Genomic DNA, 25,286 nt, shown 5'->3' with positions numbered 1-25,286 from the left:
GAGGCTAGTTCTCAGGGGGAACCCTGCATGCAGGCCTGGGGTTCACTAGCTCCCACACAGCCAGCTTCCCCTTCCCTGGCTGGCTCCAGACTCCCCTCAACAATGGTCTCTCCTTCCCCCTGGGAGGGGCATCTCACTCCCTATGGGTTGCCGGGCAGACTCTGGCCCTGGTAGGGAGGGGGAGCCAAGGCAAACTCAGAGCCTCTCCCTGAGCTGCCAGCAGACAGAGCCCCAGGAATTCAAGTAATCTCCTTGGGGGTTACACGCAAAAAGTGCTTTTGCGCAAAAGCGTCCTGCCAATCTAGACGCTCTTTTCCGCAAATGCTCTTTTCCAAAAATCATGCCAATCTAGATGCAGCCCTTTATTTTTCCTGGCACAGAAGTTAAACTGACTGGTCTGTAGTGTCTGAGTTGTTCTCATTTCCCTTTTTATAGATGGACCCTAGATTTGCCCTTCTCCAGTCTTCTGAAATCTCTCCCAACTTTCCTGACTTTTCAAAGATGAGAGCTAAAGGCTCAGATAGCTCCTTGATCAGCTCCATGAGTAGTCCAAGCCAGTGTTTCTAAACTATTTTTTTTAAAGTACCCCTTTTTCAAAAAAAAAACCCAGACCTCTCCGCTCTAACCCAATGCCCTTCCCCTCCCCTCCCCCAGAACCAGGCACCGGACGTATGCTAACCCTACCTTTGAAGCACCTGCTCCTGCTGCCCAGCCCTGCCTTGGTGGCTTGCCTGCAGGGAGCAAATGTCCTACCAGTGCTGGGCTCACTGCATGGGGCTGTGCATTTCCACCCCAGCCCAGTGTCCCCCTAGCATGGTGCTTGGGGTCAACCACCCACCCAACCCCGCCCCCCTTACTATGCCACTAATGTGGAGCAAAGCTTATTGTGCTGCTTCACCATCTTTGAGCTCCTACACGGGGAAAGGGCCATGAGGATGCATTTTACTGAGCTGCTAGTGGGGGTGGGGGTAGGGGTAACCTGTTTCTCCAGGTTCAGCCACCCTTGCTGCTGAAACACCCTGGGGAGGCTGCCAGAGAGGAAACCAACTAGGAGAGGTGGCTGTGGAAGTGATTTTTTTCTTCCTGCCCCCCCAACTTGAAACTTACTTGAGTCTCACCGGAGCCACCACCACTGTAGCCATGTGCTTTTTCCACCAGGCGCTGGGGCGCATGCGCAGAGCAGCTGTTAGTGTCCAGCCATGCAGCTCCAAATGTTCAATTTTACAGGCACGTGTTGCCGCCCTCTCCCTAATCCCTTTTGCAGGGCAAAATCCCAGACATTTTTTGCCAAATTTCACTTGTGTTGAGGTACCCCCCAGACTTCTCTCATGTACCCCTAAGAATACTTGTACCACTAGCCGAGAAATACTGGTCTAGGATGCATTTCATCAGGCCCTGGTGACCTGCAGACATCTCATTTTTCTAAGGGTATGTCTACACTACCCCCCTAGTTCGAACTAGGGGGGTAATGTATGCATACCGAACTTGCTAATGAAGCCCGGGATTTGAATTTCCCGGGCTTCATTAGCATAAAGCCGGCGCCGCCATTTTTAAAAACCGGCTAGTGCGAACCCCGTGCCGCGCGGCTACACGCGGCACGGACTAGATAGTTCGGATTAGGCTTCCTAATCCGAACTATCTGTACGCCTCGTTCCACGTTCAAATCCCGGGCTTCATTAGCAAGTTCGGTATGCATACATTACCCCCCTAGTTCGAACTAGGGGGGTAGTGTAGACATACCCTAAGTGATTTTTAACTTGTTTTCCTATTATAATTACTTTCTGTCTAAACCTACCCCGTTTCCACTGGCATTCATTAGAAGGACTTAAGGTTTACAAAATTAAAGCATCCCTGAGGGAGCTGATTTATTAGATATATTTGGAAAACTTTACATATTTTGTGCTATACACATATGTACATAATTACAAGTTATATACAAATATAAACACGCTAGGCACACGCACACCCGTCTGTCCTAGCCCGGTCCAGCATTCCCCTCATGCCCAGGGCTTCTTTCCATGCTCCCCCAGCCCTCTCACCAGGGCCTCCAATCAGCTGCAGGAGTTTGAGTCCTTCCCCCAGGCTGCAGGACTCACCAGGTCGCTTCGCTCCATGGCTGCAGGGACAGCACATCTCCAGCCAGCCCTGCAGTACATCCCTGATGACTGGCCCAGCCCTGCGGCTCCCACCCTGGGTCTCTGATAGGGAAGGACACTACAGGCTTGGCTGCTCCCTTCCAGTTTCCAAGTCAAAAGCTTCCCCTCCCTTCCCTCTGCCATAGGTCAGAGCTTGGGCTTTTATCCTCTGCGGCCGCTGCCACCTGTCCCACAAGGCTGCCTGTACTGGCTGATGGCTTTGGGACTGGAACACCCACAGGGCAAAAATGGTGGGGGCTGAGGGGAGGTGAAAGTAGGTGGGCACCCCAAATGGGCTAATGGGTGGCAGAGACTCACAGCTGGGAGCCCTCTGCTGTCCTTCAGCGAGCATCTCTCTTCCTTGATGCTGGGGCTGCCCCTCTTCGCCAGCACATCGAGTGCCGCCCACGCTGAGGTAGCTTGGGACAGACACACTGACAGGACTAGGCTGCCTCATACAGGCAACAGTGACTTCATTTCACTTTCTGGTTTCTGGGCAGGTTTGCTGCAGATCCAGCGTTGACTGTTCTGGCAGCTTGAACTGGCAACACCATTGTGGCTCAGAAAAGCGCATTGTTCATCTCCTGCGATTAGAAACCTGCAACAGCAACAAACCATGAACAACCCTCCCCCAGTGCCGGAGCAGCTTCCTAGCAGTGAAAATCCAGCCCTGAGCAAGTCACCCCAGGTCACACTGCAAATGTAGGGGGGAGTCAGGCACTGAATCCCCATTTCCCAAATCACGTAACCACAAGGCCAGTCTCTTATTTTAAATACAAGCTGCAACATTTACTGAGTTAATAGAAGAAAAGGGGACTCACCAGTTGTTGAAGTCGGTGCCACTGGCCCATTTCCAGGTCTGGCCCAGTTCTCTGTGGAGCCCGATCCAGTGGTCAAAGATTCCTTTACTGCGCCCCAGGAAATCCTTTGTTCAAAACATAAAAGCCAATGTACATTAGACAGCTGCCTCTCTGGGTTCTCTGCAACCTACCCAGGGGACTGGGCATGGGGCCCAGGGGCTGGGAATTCTGCACCAAGAAATGATACCCACATACAGTGGGAAGTTTGCATTTTGCCCTGATTCAGGACAGAAACAAATGTCAAATGATCGGAATTTCCCAGCTGATGCAATTTCCAATTTTCAACCAGCTCAGATTCTTAGCTTCATCCAGAACCAGAACATACCGGAGTTCTTAGCAAATTCTCCCGATTTTGCCAAGAGTCTCCTGCTTTTTGGTTCTTTTCTTAACTCCCAGCTCCTGCAGATTACAAGAGTCTCACCTTTCATTTAAAACTGTTTCTTAAACTATGTTCCACGAAACACTGGTGTTCCATGAACAACTTGCAGGTGTGCCGCGACCTGTTCTTTGTTTTTGTTACTTCTTTGTTTCTGTCTTTTTTTTTTTTTGTCTGACAATTTTTTTTTTTGAAGAACATTTTCATAGGTGTTCCGCATAAAAAATATTGTTTGGTGTTCCATGGTCTAAAAAAGTTTAAGAAACACTGATTTAAAAGGTGAGTTTCTAGCCCTAGTGGTTGCAGAGAAAACGTAACAATGTGACCTCCTAAAAGCTATAACACTCTCAGGTTGTGTCTACATTGGCACCCTTTTCCGGAAAAGGGATGCTAATGAGACACTTCGGAATTGCAAATGCCCTGGGGATTTAAATTTTCCGCGCGGCATTTGCATGAACATGGCTGCTGCTTTTTTCCGGCTCGGGGCTTTGCCGGAGAAAAGCGCCAGTCTAGACAGGTATCTTACGGAAAATAAACCCTTTTCCGGAAGATCCCTTATTCCTGATTTCAAGGGGAAGAGAAGGGTAAGTTTTCCTGGATGTGCCCAGAGTGGCTACCAGGGCTCCCTGGGAAGGGCTGGAGGCCCCCTATTTCAAATTAAGTGTCTATACAGCACTTAATTCAGAATAGCTATTTCAGATTTGGCATTACTCCTCATAGAATGAGGTTTACCAAATTCAAATTAAGTGCGCCACTATTTCGAATTAATTTTGAAATAGCGGTTTGCATGTATAGACACTATTAAAGTTAATTCGCTATAACGGCTATTATTTCAAATTAACTTTGCAGTGTAGACATACCCTCAGAGCTCATCTGAAGAAGTGGGGCTGTGCCCATGAAGGCTCATGATACCATCTTTATGTTTTGTTTATCTTTAAGGTGCTACCAGACTATTTGTTGTTGAAGTTTTTCCAATTATAGACCAACTCGCTCACCCCCTGAAATGCTCAGAGCTGTTCTTTTGAAGTCAGTCACATGGTTTTGAAGAGCCCCATGCACGATTACCAAATGCTGGGCTAGCAAGGCTGCTCCTGTCACATAAAAGAGGCTGGGAAGCATCTGGATTCCCTTGCTGGGATTTCCCCGGGAGCAGAGGGTCAGCACATGAGCCCCACACACCTCCACCGATTTCGTGCCCAGCATGTGGGGAGGATCAAGTGTGGGTAAAGCACTCAGAGTTCCAGCTGTCCTGGGCTGGGGGAAGTTGCCCTAAATTTAAGCAGCAGCCCCAGGACAAAACCTAGTCTAGAGTCACCTTTGCCACCCCTACACCTTGCAGCCAAGAATCTGTCTCACCATCTCCTGCTGCGAGTCAATCCCAGCCAGGGAGGCACCAAGGGCAGAGCAGTTCTTCTGGCTGTCGGTCCAGTTTGCTTCTGGCTCTGAGAAATAGTAACACTTCCCCCGGTACCCAACCCAGCCATCGGGACAGGCAGCACCAGCCGGGAATGGCTCACGTGTCTGGGCTGGAGATGAGAAAGCAGCAGGGTGAGAGATCTGCCCGTTTCCCTCTATAGCCAAGGGAACACGTCTCCAGTGACACCATAACAAGGAGCTGACCCTCTCCCCTCCACACATACATGCTGTACCCCAGGGTAGCTGAGCTTCTGCCAAGACATATTCCCCTTTACAGAAGGGAGAGGCCAGTGCTCCCTTTCCCTGCTACCCCTTAACCCCGCCTCTGCACACTTTGGGTTGGAGCCACATTTCCTGCCCTGGGCTCCTTGCTGCAGCCCCAGTTTTGCCCCCTGCAGGTGCAGATGCTGCCAGGGCAACCCTGAGCACCAGGCACAGAGATATGGTCAGTGCAGGCTCCACACTCACCTGGCCAGGCAATGAGGATGCTGATAAAAATGAGGTTGAGAACCAGGCTCAGCACGGCCAGGGGAAGAGCCCGGGATTTCAACGCAGAGAGCCAACCTGTAACAGACGGAGCCGTTAGCACTCACAGCATCCACTGGAAGTTGCTTGTGAAGGGGGATAGTTTGCAACTAGAGAGAAAAGCTCAGAGTGAATATTTTGATCAGCGTTCCTGCTAAGATTTACCATCCATGAGTGGAGTAAGCTTTGCCTTGTGCACCAATACTGAGGTGACACCCACCAGCACAAATAATAAATCAGCACTTTCACCCATGCAGCCACGTATTGACCACCCCTGCACGATGTGATTTGTCACCACACACCACGTGGAAGGCCTTAACGTCTGTAAGTAATGAATGGGTGTGGTTGCAGCAGGTACAAGAACAATCCCATTTAAATTGTTTAACTATAAAAAAATGTACTTAAGATCAGATAGCTGGACCATGAAAGGAAAAGATAGAACTTAACATTGTGCCAATATAGCAGTTATCAAAACCCAGGCCAAAAGAGATCTCGGTTGGAAAAAAAACTAATCTTGGTCAAAGCTTAAATATAAAAAGGAACAGCAGTTTAGACATGTAAGCAACTTAAATGAGTCATTTGTTCATAACTTGCAATTTACACACATGTCTCACAAAACTCCTTGAAAGTCTAAAATCATTTTATCAGATGCTTGTAGTAGAAATTTCCAGAGGCAGGTATAAATATGCAGACAAGAGTAATGCTAGAGATAACATGGTTAATTCAGTCAGGCAGGATGAGGCCTACTTCTAGCAGCTAATCTGGAGTTGTGAACACCAAGAGAGAAGAAACTGCTTTTGTAGTTGGCTAACCATTCACAGTCTTTGTTTAATCCTAAACTGATGGTGTCAAATTTGCACATGAACTGTAGCTCAGCAGTTTCTCTTTGAAGCCTGGTCTTGAAGTTTTCTTGCTGCAGGATGTTGCTGAATAAAAAAAACTAAAAAAAAAAAAAAAAAATCGTCAGCTAGGCTGATTCCACAACCAAGGAGTCCACTTGGACAGGGGCGGGGGAAGGAGAGAGATATGAAGAGAAATTCCATGTCTTTTGGGGGAACAAATTATTTTCTGTCTGCCCTTTCGATGGTAGGCTAAATGGATGCAGGCTTTTTCCATAGATCATCTGATGTTTCCATAATTGCCTTACCTATAGACAAGGCAATCTTCCTGTGTAATGTAGGGTGTAGCTTTCCTGTTTACCCCAAGAATAACCTTCCTAACTCAGATACCTCCTTCTGCCACTAAACTCCAAGCCCCCTTCCATCCAATAACCAATCCAAACACCCCTTCTACCTCTAAACCCAAACCAACCAAAAAAATCCACTTTAAAATAAAGGTAAAATGAAAAAAACCTCCTCCTCAATAGAGTGTTGACCCCCAAAAGGGGTAACTTCATGAACCCTACCGGTGACTTCACCATTCTTCTTGATTTGATGTGGAAGGTGCCCACATACTGTGGTGACGGGTGGCAGAACAAAACCCAGAGTTAGTTTGACCCGTCCCCTCATTCTTTAGCAATAGGACCAAAGTTACTCTGCCAAGTTGGGTGAGTTTTGGTCCTTCATCTGTTTTAAAGCTTCCTAGGGCATTATGCCTCACTGCTGGCGGCACATTTCCTTGTAGATATGGACAGGGGTGGACTGGCCCAGTGGGATACTGGGAATTTCCCAGTGGGACATCGACCGAAGGGCTGGCTTGCTGGCAGCTGCTGGAGGAGGAGCGGGATAAACCCAGAAAGCTGCTCCTGGGAGTGGCTGCCAGAGTTCTGGCTCTGCACCGGCAGCATGGCCCTTTCTCCCCCCACCCCTCCCCACTCCAGAGGTGTAGTGAAAGGGGGGGTAGGGGCAGTTGCCCCCCCAGGCACAATGTTGGGGTGCTGGGCTGGGGTAGGACCAGAGAGCACACAGTGCTCTTGGGTCCAGGAGCTGCCAGCCCACTAAGTGCTGCTGTGGCTGAGCGGCTCCCTCTGAAGCAGCCAGCTGGGTGGGAGGAATACTGGTTTTCAATCATGGTATGATCCTCCATGCCTGGCTGGGGAAGGGGGTTGATTGGAGGAGTGCTCCTCCCTGCCCCCTTCCCCCCGCTAGAGGGGCTCCGGGCTGGGGTGGGACCGGAGTGCACGCTGCTCTTGGGAGCTGCAGGCCAGCTAAGTGCTGCTGTGGGCTCCAAACTGCAAGTTGAAGCAGCCAGGTGGGTGGGAGGAGCAGTGGTTTTTAAGGTGTGTTCCTCTGGTGCCTGGTTCGGGGAGGGGGGGGAGGATTTGATTGGGGGAATGCTCCCCGGGGCACTGGGGATGCCTTGCTCTGGGGGAGGTGGGGTGAGTGCATGGGGGGGGGGCAATGCTCCCTCATTCACCTTCAAAGAGGGACCTTCCACAAGCAGGTGCTTGCTGCTTACTCCCAAGCCCTCCATAAGTCCAGTCTTCTTCCAATGAGCCCACTTCACAGGTCCCATTGTTCTTATTGTTCTTGAATCTGCCTTCCACCTTTCTCCAACCATTGCAAGTACCCAGAGGTGCTTTTCTTTCATGCCTTGTCCAGTCATACCTCATTCATTCAACAGGACAATCAGTTTAGGGGGAAGGAGGGTGTTATAAAGTCTACAAGATACAAGGTTTCTATGTAAAAAGGCTTAATACAAAGTTTCTATGTTCTGTAAAATTATACAAAGTTTCTATAAAAGGACATAATATGATCCACAGTAACAAATTCGGCCTTTGCCCCCTGGCGCAAAACACCCTCGCTACACCTCTGGTATGGACCCATTTACACAGCCATGCTCTGCATGGCAGGTCTGGGGAGGTGGGGACTTTTCCCCCTTCCCCCATGCCCCTTCCCCTCCCCGCCCTCCGTGTTCCTGCTAATAGGAGCCAAAGCTGGTGCAGGGACTTCAGTAAAATTAGTACCACATGGCCCAGCTCCAGGCCTGGCACATGGTCTGGAGCCCCAGAAACAGCTGGGGTCAGGGCTGTGGGGACTTCTGGGGCCTGATCACAGACTCCAGCCCTGCAAACTGGAAGGCAGAAGGTGGAGGGGAAGGGGGGAAATAGGGGGAAGGAGTGGGAGAGGAAGGGGCTTGTGCTGAGGGGAGGGGGACAGGTCAGGAGAAGAAAGGGGAAGGTACCAAGGGACGAGTTGGAGGAGAGACAAATGCCAGGGGGCCAAGTGGGGGTGAAGCAGAAGGGCAGACACCTGCAGGGGAGGGACCAGCACCAGAGGAGAGAGGCAGGGCAGGTGTGTAGTGGGAGGTGTTAGGAGAGGGGATGAGGAGGGGTAGCTCACATGATCAGAGTGGACCTATTGGAGGAGAGGACACAGGGGGGAGAGAAGGGCTGGTGGAGGGAGGCAGGTCTCAGGAGGGCTGAGGGCAGTGAGAAGGGCAGGAGTCAGGACAGCAGAGGAGGGTGAGGGGTTGGAGGGCAGCAGGCACCAGGGTAGCTGATGGAGCAAGGGGAGGAGACATGGCAGGAGAGGGAAAAGGTAGAGGTTTATAAGATATTTATTAATAACTTGGGTTCCACAGTGGCACATCCAATCAAGCCACATGAACTCAGTACTGGTGCACAACACAAAATTCATTCTGCTCATGGGAGGAAACTCTTAGAGGGAACACTTCCCCCAGCCTCTCCGCCCCTGAGTTAATGTCACACACATTGGGTTGATGCAATTGCAGGATAGTTGCATGAGGGGGGTTTGGTGGGAGCCAAACTAATCCCTGTTGGTAGGAGGATGGTGGGAAAAGTCCTTAGAGAGGGGTCACATGACACCTTTTACTTCCGGTCATGTGTTCATCTTGCCCCAAGAGTGTTACCTCCAGAGGCCTGGCAAATGAGAGTCAGGGGATGAGGCTAATGGGGGTCAAGGGACATGGTTAACAGCGGTCAGGGGTGTGGCTAATGGGAGGGTCAAAGAGTAAATTTAAAAAAAAAATTGATGTGAAAAAGTGGGCCATTCTAAACCCATTTCCTGGGTCTATTTTGATTTCCAGTCTGCCCCTGGCTGTGGAGAAATCAGGTGATTGTTTTTCTTTACCTTGCTTGTATGCTTCAGTCTGGCTCTCGGAATTTATTTTGCTTGGTTTCAAAAAAGTCTCCTTCTCTTCGTCACACCTGTCCAAGGCAGAGGGAAAAGATGTTATTCATCTGTTCCAGACTGCCATTAAGCCAAAGAGAAGGAAGGAGAAAGTTTGAAAACTCCCACTGCAAGTTGGGAATGGGTGTTATTTTATATCCCAATTGGAAAAAACATCCTATACAGTCAGGGTATGTCTACACTAGCCCCCTAGTTTGAACTAGGGAGGCTAATGTAGGCATTTGAAGTTTCAAATGAAGCCCAGGATTTAAATAGCCCACGCTTGATTTGTATCTTCCCGGCCAGTCGCCATTTTTGAAATTTACAAGTCCAGACTAACTGCCCGTGTCTACACCTTACAGGAGGAATAACAGGTAGTTCAAATTAGGGGCTTTAATTCGAACTACAGGGTCCCTGCCATGTGTAGACGCGGGCAGTTAGTCCAGACTTGTACATTTCAAAAATGGCGACTGGCTGGGAAGGTGCAAATCAAGTGCGGGATATTTAAATCCCGGGCTTCATTTGCAACTTCGAATGCCTACATTAGCCTCCCTAGTTCGAACTAGGGGGCTAGTGTAGACGTACCCTCATAGATCACTGGGGCTGCAGAGCAAAGAGACAGGAAATGGCAAAGTTACCATTCAAAATGGTTACTGGTATGAGCATAACCCTACTGTATTGGCTTGTGCCTCAGGAATAACTGTTCCTATAAGACACCTGGGCAGTCAATGAAAATAGGACTGGGAAGGCAAGCCCCCAGTCCCAGCCCCAGCTCTGCCCCTTCTGCTGACACGCCCGCCTCTCATGGGTGCCAAGCCATTTCCTTGTGCTCCCCATGGAGGGGGGGATAGAGGAAGGAAGTGGGGCAGCACGCTGCATGCTCACTACCACCATGGGGAGAAGAGGGCAGGTGGGTGCGTACACCCCAGCCTCTCTGGCCCTGAAGCATGGGGAGGGAGGAGAGCACATGACCCCTCTCCAGCCCAGAGCACTGGGGAAGTAGGAGAATATGTGACCCCAGCCATCCTGGCCCCAGAGCACTGGGAGGGCAGGTGCTGGGGGCAGCAACACTGCACCCCCAGAGGTGTTCTGGGGGCACAGTGTGTGGGGGGGCAGACTGGTGGTATGGGAAGGCAATGTCTTCCCTGCCTAGGATACTGGACACCCATGGAAAAGGAGGGGGGGCTATTAAAGTTAAAAACCTACAGCAGGGGCAAGGAGCCATTTTTGATCCAAGGGGCCATTGACCCAGAGATAAATCTGTCAGGGTCTGCACAGAAGCAGCAAAAAATCAAAAATGTAAAAAACAAAAATCAAAAAACCAAAAACAAAATAATCTTTCTACACAATAAAGATGTAATTAGAGAATGGAAGAGAAAGAACCACTCACCTGCTCAGGGTCCTGGGCCTTCTGGTAGCCTGAAACAGAAGGGAGAAGAAACATCCAGTTCTCATCCTACAGAAATGTGGATCTTAAGTCTCTGTTCTACCATCTAGGCACCAATGTTTGGGCAATGCTAGGGATACAAATATGCCAGCTCTCACAACTGTATTGCAAGTCTTGTGATATTTGGTGTTTTTCAGCTCTTGGAGTCATGTGATTCTATGAAACACTCAGGTTTAATTTTAAACATTTAATTAGGGATGTTAAATTTCGAGAAATTGACTAATTAAATAGTCAATGCAATTGGCATCGACGATTTGATTAGTCGATAGGGCACCTGTGCCTTTGAAGTGTAGCAACAGTCCTAGGGCTCTTGCTACACTTCAAAGGCAATAACTCTGCGGGGTGCACGGGGACAGTCAGACTGTCCGTTGCTGGTCCTGTGCTCTCGATGATGTTTCAAAGTTGCAGCACGGCATGAAGCCCAGGTCTATGCCACTCACCCTGGGCTCTTTGCCTTGCTGATGCTTTGAAACACTGTGGGGATCCTGGCGTCAGACTGCACACAGCATTTCAATGGAGCCTGGGGTCAGTGGGGGGTTCCCAGCTGATCCCAGGTTCTATGCAGTGCTGCTGCTTCAAGACACTACATGCAGCCTGGGGACAGTCCAGTTGGCCCCAGGCTGCACAGGATGTTTCAAAGCAGCAGCACAGTGTAGATCCTGGAGTCTGGCCCCAGGCTCACTTCTCCCACTCCCTGCTGCCTCTTTCTGATAGAGGCAGCAAAAGGAGGGGAAATCGACTAGTTGCCCATCCTGCTGATTATCTGATAAGTATTTGCTTATTGGATAGTCGACTGGTTGTTCACATCCCTACATTAAATGTCATGGATTCAGCAGTGTAGAGGCAGGAAAAGGGAATAAGGGAATTTGTGTGCAGCCATCTTGGTCTTGTTAACAAGAGAGCAAGAGTCAGGCTAAGTCTGTGGCCTGACAACGCGAGATCTGTAATTAGACGCTGCCTTCGCCTCTCGCCTCCATATGGAGATAAGGATAGAATGCTGACTCTGGCCTTGAGATAAGGAGCATCTGGGTGGAACTAAATAACTGTTAGCCACTGGTGTTTGTAATGGGAAGGAGACTAATTGTTATTGTTATTATATCTAATGGACAGTATATAAACGGCTTCATAATTGCTTGTATTCGAAGATCTGCCTCGGAAGGGGGGGCTCCCCTCCTGTCCGAACCAGTTTTTCCCTTGCTGCAGCTCGTAATAAAACTGCCTCTAGCTACTTGTTGCTTACAAATGCAGAGTGAGGACAATATTTTCTTCCACAGCAGAAATCCTGAAGACATGATCTCCCCTTTGCAGGTTTTTGTAGCTGCATCTAGATGACTATTTGTGGTACATTTTTGCCAAGAGTGTGTAAAAATATTAGTTGGATTAGAACTGATGACTTATGGGGCCTAGTCTAGGCACACATAGACACTTAGCAATTCAGTTTATTTAATTCCCACCTTTTGATTTTCTGGTGTATGTCTGTGTTTAGACACTTACTTTTGTAAGAAGTGCCCTACTGCCATTTTACATAAATCACTTTAAGAAAACTGTCTTAAAGAAGAGTGTCTACACACAGATTTGCGCAACAACCAACAGTGTGAACTGAAATCCAGTTAGTTATTTTGGTGTAAGTTTGGGTGAGGGTAAAAGGGGAAGAGGAACACATTGTCTGGATTTTGCAATTACTGGATACCAGACAGCAATGTAAAAATGTTGCGATTCCTTATTCCTGAAACCACTTAACCCAAGAAGTGTTATTGAATCATGTTTGTTAAGCGCTATTTCAACCCAGACCCAAATAAAATCCGTAACCCCCTGGCTGCGTCTAGACTGGCATGATTTTCTGCAAATGCTTTTAATGGAAAAGTTTTTCCGTTAAAAGCATTTGCGGAAAAGAGCGTCTAGATTGGCAGGATGCTTTTCTGCAAAAACACTTTTTACAGAAAAGCATCCATGCCAATCTAGATGTGGTTTTGCGCAAGAAAGCCCCGATCGCCATTTTCGCCATCGGGGCTTTTTTGCACAAAATAGTCCTGAGCTGTCTACACTGGCCCTCTTGTGCAAATACATTTGTGCAAGAGGGCTTATCCCTGAGCGGGAGCATCATAGTATTTGTGTAAGAACACTGACAATCTTACATTAGATTGTCAGTGTTCTTGCGCAAATTCAAGTGGCCAGTGTAGACAGCTGGCAAGTTTTTGCGCAAAAGCAATTGCTTTTGCAGAAAAACTTGCCAGTCTAGATGCAGCCCCTCAGTGTAAAAATCACATACCCCTTCAGTGTAATAATTCAACCTATCACATTCAAAGGGTAGGTACACAATTCCCATCTGGGTATTAACAACTCATGTGCATATAACACCCAAATAAACAGCGAAACATTCACCGACCCCAGCCAATCCAAACTTTGCCCTGTAAGGACACCCTAACAGCTCTAAAGCACATGAGCAGCTTGAACCATGAACCCTCAAAGGTTTTTGACTGGAGGAAGCCTGCAAAGGAGAAGTGGATGGTAACCGCAATACAGACAAAATGGCTGCCACTTTAGGTTTCATTTCTGAGATGCAGTCTTGTCTAGTGACAGGAAACCCTCGCCAACCGCGGTGGATGTGTCCCTGGCCCCACTGTGAATAACAGAATTTGCGATCACTGGGAGCTGTGCTTCCTTGACCTGGTGGCGAGCTCCCCACAGCTCCTTGCCCCTGCTTCTCTCCCTCCTCTCCCCCCGCCATCAGCCAGGCCAAGAGACCTCCACAACCACAGAACTGTGAATAGCAACTGCGGAAATTACAAGAGTCTCCCGTGTTTTTCCATTGCTTGCAGGGAGATTTAATATCTGTAGCTGTGGGGAGAATGAGGATGGGATTTGTGGCCTTTCCCTTTTAGGAGGCACTGGTTCCCGTCCTGTCCTGGGTGGAGGGGGGGGGGGAGGGGTGGCATCTGGCTGGCTCAGGGCAGGGGACACGGCACTTTCTTCTCCAGGGAACGCCGGTGTAGCAGCCAGGGAGCAGTTTGTGCTCCTACACCTTGGAGAAAAATTCTCCATGGAGTCTGATTCCGCACTGCAGGGCTGGGAACCTTTTTGGGTCGGGGGCTCCTGAGCCACAGAAAAGTCAGCCAGGGGCTGCACACAAGTGAGAAGCAAAAAAACAAAACCAAGAAAACCTCACAAAACCCACCCTCACTCACTGACGCAGCCCCCAACTGAGGGGACAGACACTCCCCTGTGCACCAGAGCTTGGGAGGCCTATTGGGTTTTGTGTGCCCCAGACCTTTGATGGGAGGGGGAAGGAGCAAGGATCTGGGTGAGCTGGGTCTGCATCAGGCCATGGCCTGAGGTTCCCCACCCCTGCTACACGGCCTTGGATGGACAGTGTGAGGCTGAGAGAATCTGGTTTGTCCTTGATTTCCAGGGCCCTGTCCCAAATAACTGTGAAATTTCCTACCTCTAGATCCTGAGCAGCATTCTCCAGGCAGATTATAGTGGGATCTTTGTGAACCTGGGACTCTTTGCAAACCACATATATTGGAGACTGAGCCTCTTTGCTGAAGGACTTTGCTGCGTCCCTGTAGATTTTCCATTCTCCACTATCTGTTACTGCGCTTTCTGGGGCTGCGGGAGACAGGCATTTGGCCTTCCGGGCAGCTTTTCTCAACTCTACATTGGGTATGAGCTCTGTCGCCGAACACGCATTCCTGCACTCAGGACAGGCAGCATGTTTGCCCCTCTCCCAGTACGGAACGATACAGCCTCGGCAGAAGTTGTGGCCACAGCTTGTAATCACTGGGTCTGTAAAATAATCTCGACAGATGGAGCAAATTAGTTCGTCCAGGAGCTGTTCCGTGTCCTCGGGGCCAGTGGCAGCCATGTTACCCCAGCAGACACAGAAATGTTCTGCACTTCTCACCAGAGAAAATGGAACCGCCTGTTTCCTGTACAAGCTTATCCTGACCTTTGTATTTCCTTTGCACGACAGTTTGCTTGCAGCAGCTGCCAAAATACACATGGGCCTGTAGTAGATCTGAACAGGGTTGTGGAAAACTCAGGACTCCCTGGCGTGGTTAATGTTTGCCTGACTTGTGAGAGAAAAGTTACAAAACCTGGGCATGTTTCAGAAGAAAAGAAAAAAAAAAAGAGAAAGGAAGACCAAGCCAGTTGTGGTAGAAGTAACAGATCTCAAAATATGTGAAGGACTATTATAGCAAGAAAAAAACAACAAAAGGTCTGGTAGCAAGTTATAGACTAACAAAACATGTAGATGGGATCATGAGCTTTCATGGGTACCACCGACTTCTTCAGGTGTGCCCACAAAAGCTCATGATATCAGCTACATGTTTTGTTAGTCTATAATGTGCTACCAGACCATTTGTTGTTTTTTTTCTGTGGCAGACTAACTTGGCTACCCCCTGAAGCTTCTGTTATACCGAGGACAGCCATTCTGCATGTGCACTAAAGGAAGGAGGAACAGTGGTGCCATTGCAGATTTTGCTGGGGCGGGGGACCTGTGCATGCTGTAATGGGGAGAAGAGTAAGAGCAGAGGAGACAGACAGGGGACAGCAGCTTCAGCAGTACTGCTGAGCATGCCCAGTACAAGTCAAGCACCAAATGGGGGGGGCAATTCCTCCTGCCCTCCTCCTTGCCCCTGCCCCACATCATCTCTATCTTGGGGCTACTAAGGCACTGGAAAACTGCTATTTTTGGCGGACAATTTAGCAGTTAGCTGGCAGGAGCACTGTGTCTAATTCTATAAAAAAGAAAGAAAATTAAATTAAATAAATATTAGACCCACTCAGCTCTACCACTAACATGTTCTGACATCTTGTGGCAAGTCACTGAAGGGACACTGGTTAGCCTTAACATTTTAATGTTTCAGACCCTGCCCCCTAGCTCGTTGCCTCAGAGCAGGGGAGGAGAGCGAGCTCTTCAAACTGCTGCTATGGAAAGGGCTCGCATCTTCCCCACATCTTGCCTAGTAGCTGGGGAAAAGCAGCAGCCACTAGAAAGTGTTGAAAGAGCTCCTGGTCTCCAGCAGTGCTGTAGAGGGGTGGGCAGCTGGGAGCCCTTTCAGCTCTTTCTATTTAAAAGGCTGGTGCCTTCCCCAGGGCTACTAGGCAATGAAGCAATTGAAAGGGCTCGCAGCTCTGCCCCACTGGCTGGTTGCCTGGGAGCTCATAGACTTTAAGGTCAGAAGGGACCATTATAATCATCTAGTCTGATCCCCTGCACAGTGCAGGCCACAGAATCTCACCCACCCCTCTTAGAATAATCCTCTCACCTATATCTCAGATATTGAAGCCTTCAAATACTTTGAAGGCCCCAAGATGCAGAGAATCCTCCAGCTGTGATCTGTACCCCATGCTACAGAGGAAGGCGAAAAACCTCCAGGGCCTCTGCCAATCTACCCTGGAGGAAAATTCCTTCCCGACCCCAAATATGGCAATCAGCTAAACCCTGAGCATGTGGGCAAGACTCACCAGCCAGACACCCAGAAAGTTCTCTATAGTAACTCCTATCATCCCTCCATTAAGGGCTTGTGCCTGCCAGGCAGCTGCCAGGCAACAGGTGAGCAGTGGGGGGCCTGGCTTTGTTCTCCTCACCTATCACAGATGTGGTGGACAGTGCTCCAAGTCACCTCCAAATGTAGCTTCTTGACTTGCAGGGCGATGCCTGGCTTGCAGAGCAATTCAAATCAACACCGCTTCTGGAATTTTATGCATCTCTCAGGGTGTATCTAGACTACAGGGTTTTGTCGACAAAACTATACCTGCGTCTACACTACTGCCAAGTTCTGTCAACAGAACTCGTCAGTTTTGTCGACGGCAGTAAACCTCATTCTACGACGAATAACGCCTTTTGTCAACAGAGTTCTGTTGACAGAAGGAGTTATTGCATCTACACTGTCCTTTGCATCTACACTGTCATGTTGACAAAGCGGTTTGCTTTGTCTACAGAACTGGATGTAGTCTAGATGCTCTTTGTCGACAGAAGCTTCGTCAACAGAATCTGTCGAAAAAATTACTGTTGACAAAAGCCTGTCGTCTAGACATACCTTCAATGAACAAAGCTTTCTGAAGGGCAAGGCTCATGGCCAAAAGATGCTTGTATTGTTTGGATCAATTTAGATCTGCGAGCAGGCATTGTCTGTGATGAAATTCAATAAATCTAAGAACAGATCTTCTATTACTGATTATTGCTCAGGTGGGCCCAGCGGGAGCGCCGCTCAGCTGGGCCTGGGGTGGCAAGCGGCCGTTTGGGGTCCACGCTCCCCACGCGTGGGGAGAGTGGACCCCCAAAGAGCCACTTGCCGCCGCTTGCTTCCGCGCTGGGGCCCAGCTGAGCACCATTCAGCTGGGCCTGGCCAGAGCGCCACAGCGCCCCATGCAGAGAGGGGAAGGGGGCGGGGCTGGCCGGAAGGGGGGTGGAAAGCAGAGCTGGGAGGGGATTGGGTGTTGTGGGGCTGGAGGGGACGATGGGGGGGGGGCCGAAGGAGCGCGGGTGGGGGGGGGGTGGCCAAACCACCACACCACGGAGGGGCCTACGGCCATACCGGACAAAACACCCTCGATCTCGTCCGATCTCGGAAGGTAAACTGTCCCAGGCCTGGCTAGTACTTGGATGGGGGATCCCTTGGGAATCCCAGGTGCCGTAGGCAGCTTTTAGCAGGCAAGCAGTGCTCACCCTGTTGCCGAAGAAGGGGGACCTCCGCGACCTACGGAACTGGTGTTCTGCTCCTCAGCACGGAATACAAGGTCGTAGCAAAAGCCATCTCGCTGCGACTGCGGTCTGTTCTGGCGAACGTCATCCATCCCGACCAGACTTACACCGTCACGGGCTGTAGCATTTTTGATAACCTGTATTTGGTCCAGGATCTCTTGGAGCTCGGGTGTAGGGACGGCTTGTCGTTCGCCCTCCTGTCCCTGGACCAGGAGAAGACATTCGACAGGATGGACCACAGGTATCTCCTGGGCACCCTGCAGGCCTTCGGCTTTGGGCCCCGTTTTGTGGGTTTTCTCTGGCTGCTGTACGCACTCACGGAGTGTTTGATCAGGCTCAACTTGACCCTGACCAAGCCGGTCAGCTTCGGGTGGGGGGTACGTCAGGGGTGTCCGCTCTCAGGCCAGCTGTACACTCTGGCGATTGAGCCCTTCCTCCGTCTCCTCCGTAGGAGGCTGACGGGGTTGGTGCTCTGAGAGCCGGAGCTGTGGCTGGTCCTGTCGGCGTACGCCGAAGACGTGCTCCTCATGGTCCAGGACCCAGGCGACCTGGCGCGGGTGGAGGCCTGTTGAGTCGTCTACTTGGCAGCCTCCTCCGCCCGGGTCAACTGGGTCAAGAGCTCTGGCCTGGTGATCGGGGACGGGTGGCGGGCTGGCTCCCTCCCACCCGTCAGGTGGAGCGCGGGTCCACTGCTCTATCTGGGCGTCTATTTATCCGCCACGTATCCTTCTCCACCGGAAAACTGGCAAGGTTTGGAGGCCAGGGTGGGTGAGCAGTTGCGGAGATGGGCAGGACTGCTCCGGTGTCTCTCCCTTCACAGGAGGGCACTGGTGCTAAATCAGCTGGTCCTGTCCATGCTCTGGCACCGGCTCAACACCCTGCGCCCGGCCCTGGAGGTCCTGGCCAAGCTCCAGAGGGCAGCTTTGGAGTTCTTTTGGCCAGAACTGCACTGGGTCTCTGCAGGGTTCCTGTCTCTCCCCCTGGAGGAGGGGGGCCAGGGCCTGGTCTGCGTGCGCAGCCAGGTGCGGACCTTCCGCCTCCAGGCCCTGCAGAGACTCCTCTTTAGTGCAGGTAGTCCGGCATGGGGCACCTTGGCGCGCGCCTTCCTCTGCCGCCTCTGATACAACCGGCAGCTCTTTTTTATCCACCCAAGGGGTCTTCCGTGAGACCTTTCAGAGCTGCCGGAATTCTACCAGGACCTCCCCCAGACCTGGAAGCTGTTTTCGGCGACCAGGTCCATTGTGGCCTCCGAGGGAGCAGACCTCCTCACGGAGCCCCTGCTCCACAATCCAGCCTTGCGCGTGCAGGTGGCGGAGTCTCCCTCGGTGCGCCAGAGGCTGATCCTGGCAGAAACCACCATGGTCGGAGACCTCCTGGACTACGACAGGGGGGACTGGGTGGATCCCCGAGCACTCGCTCAGTGCATGGGGCTCTCCACCCCCCGAACCGTCCTGCGCCTACTCCCTGCGTCTACTTGCTGCGGCCCGCTCTTGACTTCCTGCAGCGGTCCGTGCGAGAGGGTACACCCCGCCCCTCCCTTCCTGCAAACCCTCCGTCCTTTTTTATCGGGCCCCTGTTCTGCAGGCCCCCCTGGCCTTCCCATCCCTGGACCTCTAGCCGGCTGCAGAACTTACAGCCAGTTTGCTTTTGAACCGCGCCTAGAGAACATCTGTACATGCTCGTGCTCCACACTTTACATTTCCCCACCCTCGTGTCCCGCCCCGAAACCAAGTGGCGGGACTAGCTAAGATCCGGGAACCCTGATGGGCCAGCGTATATTCCACCTTAATCCTGCGGCCCATTGGGGACATCAGTTGGCGGCTCCTTCACAGAGCCATGAGCACGGGCCTATACCTGACGCGGTCCACCCCCATCCCATACACCTGCCCTTTCTACAGCGTGAGGGAAAACCTGGCGCACGCCTACCTCGAGTGTGCCAGGTTGCAGCCCCTATTCCGGCTCCTCCAGAACCTCTTACTGAGGTTCTGGCTGCACTTCTCCCCTCACCTTTTCATCTATGCACACCCTATCCATGGCCCCACAAAGTCGCGAGACCTCCTCGTCAACCTACTCCTGGCCCTAGCAAAGGCCGCCATATACATTACCAGGAGTAGGATGTTGGACAGGGGGTTCTCTGTGACTGTGGGACCTACTCTCGCTCCTCCCTTGCGTCATGTATCCGGGCAGAGTTCCTTTGGGCGGCGTCCACTGGCTCCTTCGATAGCTTTGAGGAGCAGTGGGCGCTGTCTGGGGTTCTCTGCTCGGTGTCCCCATTTGGTTCCCTTATTTTAAACCTGTGACCTGCACTCCTTGATCCTTTTGTCATTATTTGTCCCCCAGAATCAGTTGGACATGGGTCTAGTTGTCCATCCCCTAAGGCTGGGGAGGGGCTTTTAGAACCTTGCCATGGTTTTCAAATAGAACCACGCCACCGAGGGAGGGGAAGGGGGCGTGGCCGTTCACGTCAGCGTGTTACAGACCACAGACCCTGGGCTACTATACATATGATGGTGTCCAGGACTCCTTTTAATCAGAAACTTGGGGGGGGAGGGGGTAGCGCGGTTGGTCTGCACCGGTGACCTGAAAAACCAGCCAATGGCCCGGTAGCACTTTGTGGACTAACAGCGCCTGGACGTGGGCTCGTGAGCTCTGCTGGGCCCCGCCCGCTGCTTCCCACCCTGCCGCCGGTAGCACCTCCCCACGGGGAGCCGCTCGCTGGGGAAGGGGAGTGGCTGTTTCCCGAGCGCCTCTTCGCCCAGCCCGGACGTGACGGGGTGTCTGCCGCTGCCGAAGCGAGCATGGCCTCGGATTCGGATTCCGACTCAGACTCCGACGGCCTGGGCGGTGTCCTGAGGCAGCTCTCGTGCCGGCTCTGCCGACGCTATTTCAGGGACCCGGTGATCACCGGCTGCGGCCACAGCTTCTGCCGCGTCTGCATCAGCCGCTACTGGAAGCGGTGCCGCGGCTCCTTCCGCTGCCCCAAGTGCCGCGTCCCGTTCCCCGAGATCCGGCTGCGGCCCAACCGGCAGCTGCGAAACGCGGTGGAGCGCGCCGAGCGCCTGGCGGCCCGGCCCTGGGCGAGACGCAAGAGGCAGAGGGGGCCTGTGGAAGAACTCCTCATAGAGCGGAGCCCTGAAGGGGAACCGGGCCGGAAACGGCGCCGCTCCGGATTCCCGCTGACCGAGGCGGCCCCGTCCATGTGCCCGGAGCACGGGGAGCCCCTGGAACTCTTCTGCAGCCAGGACCAGCGGCCCGTCTGCGTGATCTGCCGGGACCTGCCCCAGCACTGGGGCCGCGACTTCCTGCCCCTCCGAAACGGCATCCAGCAATACCAGGTGAGGGCCAGCTCGCCTGGGTCTCTGAAAAGGGAGTGGGGTGCAGTGGTTAGAGCAGGCGTGGCTGGGAGCCACAGAGGCAGTAGCTCGGGGATAGGGTGGTGTCTGGGGATAGGGTGGTGTCAGAGCTTCCAGACCCAGCACGACTCGGAATTAAGTCAGGATGCCTGCCTAGCTCCAGATACACTTTTTAAATGCAGAGCCCAGCAGAGGTAGGTCCCAGACCCAGCACAAGCCAGGACTGCGCAGGGCTAGTCGTCAGCTCGCTAAATAATATACTGGCAGGGAGGGAATGAGTGTAGTCTACAGCATTAACTGATAAGCATAGGTGTGCGCAGCACATTTCATTAGGGTGTACACTCAATTTTTTTAAATGTACTCTTTGACCCTCCCCCCCCCCCATTAGCCACACCCCCTGACCCTCATTAGCCATGCCTCTGGAGGTAATACTTTCCAGGCAATATGGACACATGACCAGAAATAAAAAGTGTCATGTGACCCCCCCCCCCCAAGGACTTTTCCCACCATCCTCTTACCAATGGGGATTAGTTTGCCCTCCCCCACCGCACCCCATGCAACTATCCTGCAATTGCATTAACCTAATGTGTGTGCCATTAACTTGAGGGGGGAGTGGAGAGGCTGGGGGAAGTGTTCCCTCTAAGAGTTTCCTCCCATGAGCACAATAAATTTTGTGTTGTGCACCAGTACTGAGTTTCTGGCTTATTTGGTAGTGCCACTGTGGCACCCAAGTTATTAATAAGTATCTTATAAACCTTTACCTTTTCTCTCTGCTGCCTTGTCTCCTCCCCTTGCTCAACCAGCTCCCCTGGTGCCTGCTGCCTCCCCCAATCCCTCACCCACCTCTGCTGTCCTGACTCCTGCCCTTCTCACTGCCCTCAGCCTTCCTGAGACCTGCCCCCCCTCCACCAGCCCTTCTCTCCTCCCCTCTGCCCACTCCTCCAGTAGCCCCACTCTGATCATGTGAGCTACCCCTCCTCATCCCCTCTTCTAACACCTCCCTCTATACACCTGCCCTGCCTCTCTCCTCTGGTGCTGGTCCCTCCTCTGCAAGTGTTTGCCCTTCTGCTTCACCCCCAGAATCCCCTGGCACGTGCATGTTCCCTTACCACTGCACCCTCCAGGTGCCTCCCCCTTCCCTCACTGCCCCTGCCCCCTTTGCCCTTTTTTCCCCTGGTGCCCACCCCCTCACCACTCTCTGGCCCATGTTCCCTTCATGCCCCTGTGCCCTCACACATGCCTTGCTCCATCCTTGCCTTCCTCATGCCCACCCCTTCTTTCAAGCCTTCTCCCAGCACCTCCCCTTCTCCCCTCTAGCCCCCAAAGCCCTTCCCCTCTCCTCTGCTAGCATCATCCTGTCCCCCCCCCCCCCCACTGACACTTCCCCTCCTGCCCTTTTCCTCATTGTCTCCACTTGGCCCCCTGCCATTTGTCTCTCTCCTCCACCCTGTCCCTTGGTGCCTTCCCCTTTCTTCTCCTGACCTGCCCCCTCCCCTCAGCACAAGCCCTTCCTCTCTGACCCTTTTCCCCCTATTTTTCCTTCCTCCTCCAGCAGCTGCTAGCTGGTCTGTAACAGAGTTCAAGGGTTGCCCTGACTGTCACCCTTCTGGTGATCCCCTACTCTGTCTTTCTTAGGTTTCCCAGCCCCCTTTTGAGCGACAAACCCCCACCCTGCAGTCTCTGGTTGCTAAAGTTCCGGCAGTCTCCCCATCACTTGGGGTCTGCACCGGGTCCGACTCATAAGATTGCCAGGTGTCCGGTTTTCTACCGGACAGTCCGGTTTTTGGACCCTCTGGTTTAAAAAAAAAATCCAGAAAATACCAGACACGTGCAATGTCTGGTATTTCCTGGTTTTCCAGTTGGGCGCCAGACTGAAACCTGGTGGCAGCGGGGGGAATAACTGGAAGGTGGGGTGCAATCGGCACTGGGAGCCTCTAGTTGAGTCTGATGTCTTGGGGAGGAGGAGAAGCCCTGTCCCTGAGCATGTTGTGGAGCTTCAACTGGTAGGGTTACGAGGTAGACCACCCCCAAAAAAACTGACCCACTTGATCATGGACTGGGGGGAGGGACTTGATTGGGTGGGGGAATGGCCAGGAGGAAGGGGGGGCAGGAAGCAGAGCTAGTGGGGGTCAGGGGCTGCAGGGCTGGCCGGGAGGAAGGGGGGGCCCGGAGGAAGGAGGTGCAGAAAGCAAAGCTGGGGGAGGAGGGGTCGAGGAACTCCGGGTTGGTTGGGAGGAAGGGGGGGGGGATGGGAAGCAGCTCGGGGGGGGGGGGGGCCAGTCTTGCTGCCCCCGACCCCGGGCCCAGCTGCGCTACTCCTGACCCGACCCTCCTCTCTCCCCCATCGCCCCCTCCAGCTGCGTTTCTCCTGATCCCCTGCCCAAGGCACACCACCCACCTTCCTGCCCAGGGTTTAAACTTACCCCGCCTCCCTGGCAAGGGAGATGAAGATGCTGCTCCCTGCCGCCTGTTTTCATGGGGTCCTAAGACTCACCGGTTTTGGCCCCGCATGCGTGGCAAACCCGGCGCAGCATCCTTTCCTCAGCGCACCAAGGCAGCCCTTTGAAACATTAGAGTGTGCTTGGGCACACCTGGCACACCCTGGCTACGTCTACACTGGCCCCTTTTCCGGAAGGGGCATGTTAATTTCAGCGATCGTAATAGGGAAATCCGCGGGGGATTTAAATATCCCCCGCGGCATTTAAATAAAAATGTCCACCGCTTTTTTCCGGCTTTTAGAAAAGCCGGAAAAGAGCGTCTACACTGGCCCCGATACTCTGGAAAAAGCGCCCTTTTCCGGAGGATCTTATTCCTACTTCAAAGATCCTCCGGAAAAGGGCGCTTTTTCCGGAGGATCGGGGCCAGTGTAGACGCTCTTTTCCGGCTTTTCTAAAAGCGGCGGACATTTTTATTTAAATGCCGCGGGGGATATTTAAATCCCCCGCGGATTTCCCTATTACGATTGCTGAAATTAACATGCCCCTTCCGGAAAAGGGGCCAGTGTAGACGAGCCCCCTGTGTGCACGCCTATGCTGAAAAGCTTTTCCTTATCAGTTAATCGACTATACTATTATATCCCTAGAGTGCATGGCTCTCACAATCTCTTGTGACTTACTCTCTTGGACTTTTTCTGCGCCTCCCTTCCCCAGCAGAAATCAGCAGCAGAGACGGGCTGGAGATTTTTTTTTTGGGGGGGGGGGGGGGGGAGGAAGGTGTACACAGAGCCAGGCTGGGAAGAAGGGGAAGTTAAGGAAAATAAAAGATGGCAGCCCACGATTAACAGTATGTCTGTGTCAACAGAAAACTGACACTAAAACATGTTTCAGAGGGTTAACGTGTCAGTCTGTAACTAAAAAAACGTAATAAGCAGCAAATGGAACTGCAGCACCTAAGAGCCGTGGTCACCAACCCGTTGCTCACGAGGCGTTTGGGCCTCTCCCATTTTCCCCTCACCCCCGAGAAGCCCCACTCCCTACCTCCAGCATAGTGCTGGCTTTCTGCGGGGTGGATGGAAGTCATGCCTGCAGCTTTGCGCCACTTCCGGGAGTTCCAGAAGTGCGCTGGCTGCTCCCCTGCCACAGCTCTGTGGCAAGCCGGGCTCGCTGTGGGAGGAGGCGTCGGCCCGGGAGGTGTGGGGTGGCTTCCCTGTGCCACAGGAGTGAGTCAAGCACAGGGCTTTCCCTGTGCTGCGGGATGGGGGTTTGGCCCTGGGGCAACCGTGCACGGGGGTTTGGCTGCACCTCAGGAGGCATGTGCCGGCCCCAGAGGAGGCACATGCCGGCTTCCAGAGGGGAGGGGCGAGAATCCTGGGAGGAGGCCAGTGCAGGGGACTCTGCCCCCGAGCCCTCTCTCTCCTGTTCCCACTCCCCAGCCTCAAAAACCTGTCCCCTACCCTCAGCCACAGAACTCTGTCCTCACTGGCACCCTGTCCCCTGCCAAAGCACCCACTAGCACTCTTCCCCAGTACTATGTCCCCTGCTCCCATCAACACAGTTGGGGGCCACGTTAGTGAAGCTTGGGGGGGAGGGGTTGGAGGAGGGTTTTTTTGCATCTCACTTGTGTGGCCCCAACTGACTTTTCTGTGGGTCAGTGACCCCTGACTCAAGGCAGGTTCCCTGCCCTTCTCCTAAATAAAGACAATGCAGAAACTTTTTGTATTTGACATAGTATTTTATTTAAAAATGAAGCCTGGCCAGCAAACCCCCAATTGGGGCCAAGCCCCCATCTGGCCACAGCATCATAACACTCCTGCACTCCCCTTTCCCCCAGACCCTAGATCTGAGCCTATTATATGCTGGAACCCTTTGCCCTGAGCCCCTGATATACCCCAACCCAAATTCCTGAACCCTCACATCCAGAAGTCTGTGGCTTGCTTAGTACCCTAACCCTACA

General features: G+C 52.4%; 2 protein-coding genes and 1 pseudogene across 2 annotated transcripts in view; 2 read left to right on the top strand and 1 right to left on the bottom strand.

Moving 5' to 3' along the window:
* Positions 1–1,831: 1,831 nt before the first annotated feature.
* LOC142823290 (uncharacterized) lies at positions 1,832–14,746 on the bottom strand. The gene is made up of 7 exons (XM_089770605.1): positions 14,272–14,746; positions 10,773–10,801; positions 9,344–9,420; positions 5,256–5,351; positions 4,728–4,897; positions 2,957–3,060; positions 1,832–2,733 (listed from the first exon to the last, which is right to left on the bottom strand). Exons 1-7 carry the CDS (start codon positions 14,692–14,694, stop codon positions 2,589–2,591), a joined length of 1,044 nt encoding a protein of 347 aa, XP_089626731.1. The 5' UTR covers positions 14,695–14,746; the 3' UTR covers positions 1,832–2,588.
* A 2,614-nt stretch (positions 14,747–17,360) lies between these two features.
* Positions 17,361–17,479, top strand: LOC149522201 (5S ribosomal RNA; annotated as a pseudogene).
* A 2,613-nt stretch (positions 17,480–20,092) lies between these two features.
* LOC142823289 (E3 ubiquitin-protein ligase TRIM10-like) overlaps positions 20,093–25,286 on the top strand; it is a 31,278-nt gene continuing 26,084 nt past the window's right edge. The window contains exon 1 of the mRNA XM_089770603.1: positions 20,093–20,876. Within this exon, the coding sequence (XP_089626729.1) occupies positions 20,340–20,876 (537 nt within the window). The 5' untranslated portion in view covers positions 20,093–20,339. The remainder of the gene's footprint in view (positions 20,877–25,286) is intronic.

The sequence above is a fragment of the Pelodiscus sinensis genome, chromosome 19 (assembly GCF_052426305.1).
Source record: "Pelodiscus sinensis isolate ZL-2025 chromosome 19, ASM5242630v1, whole genome shotgun sequence".
Lineage (NCBI taxonomy): Eukaryota > Metazoa > Chordata > Testudines > Trionychidae > Pelodiscus > Pelodiscus sinensis.
Note: the sequence above shows the minus strand (reverse complement) of the source record. Positions and strands in the feature narration are given on the sequence as shown.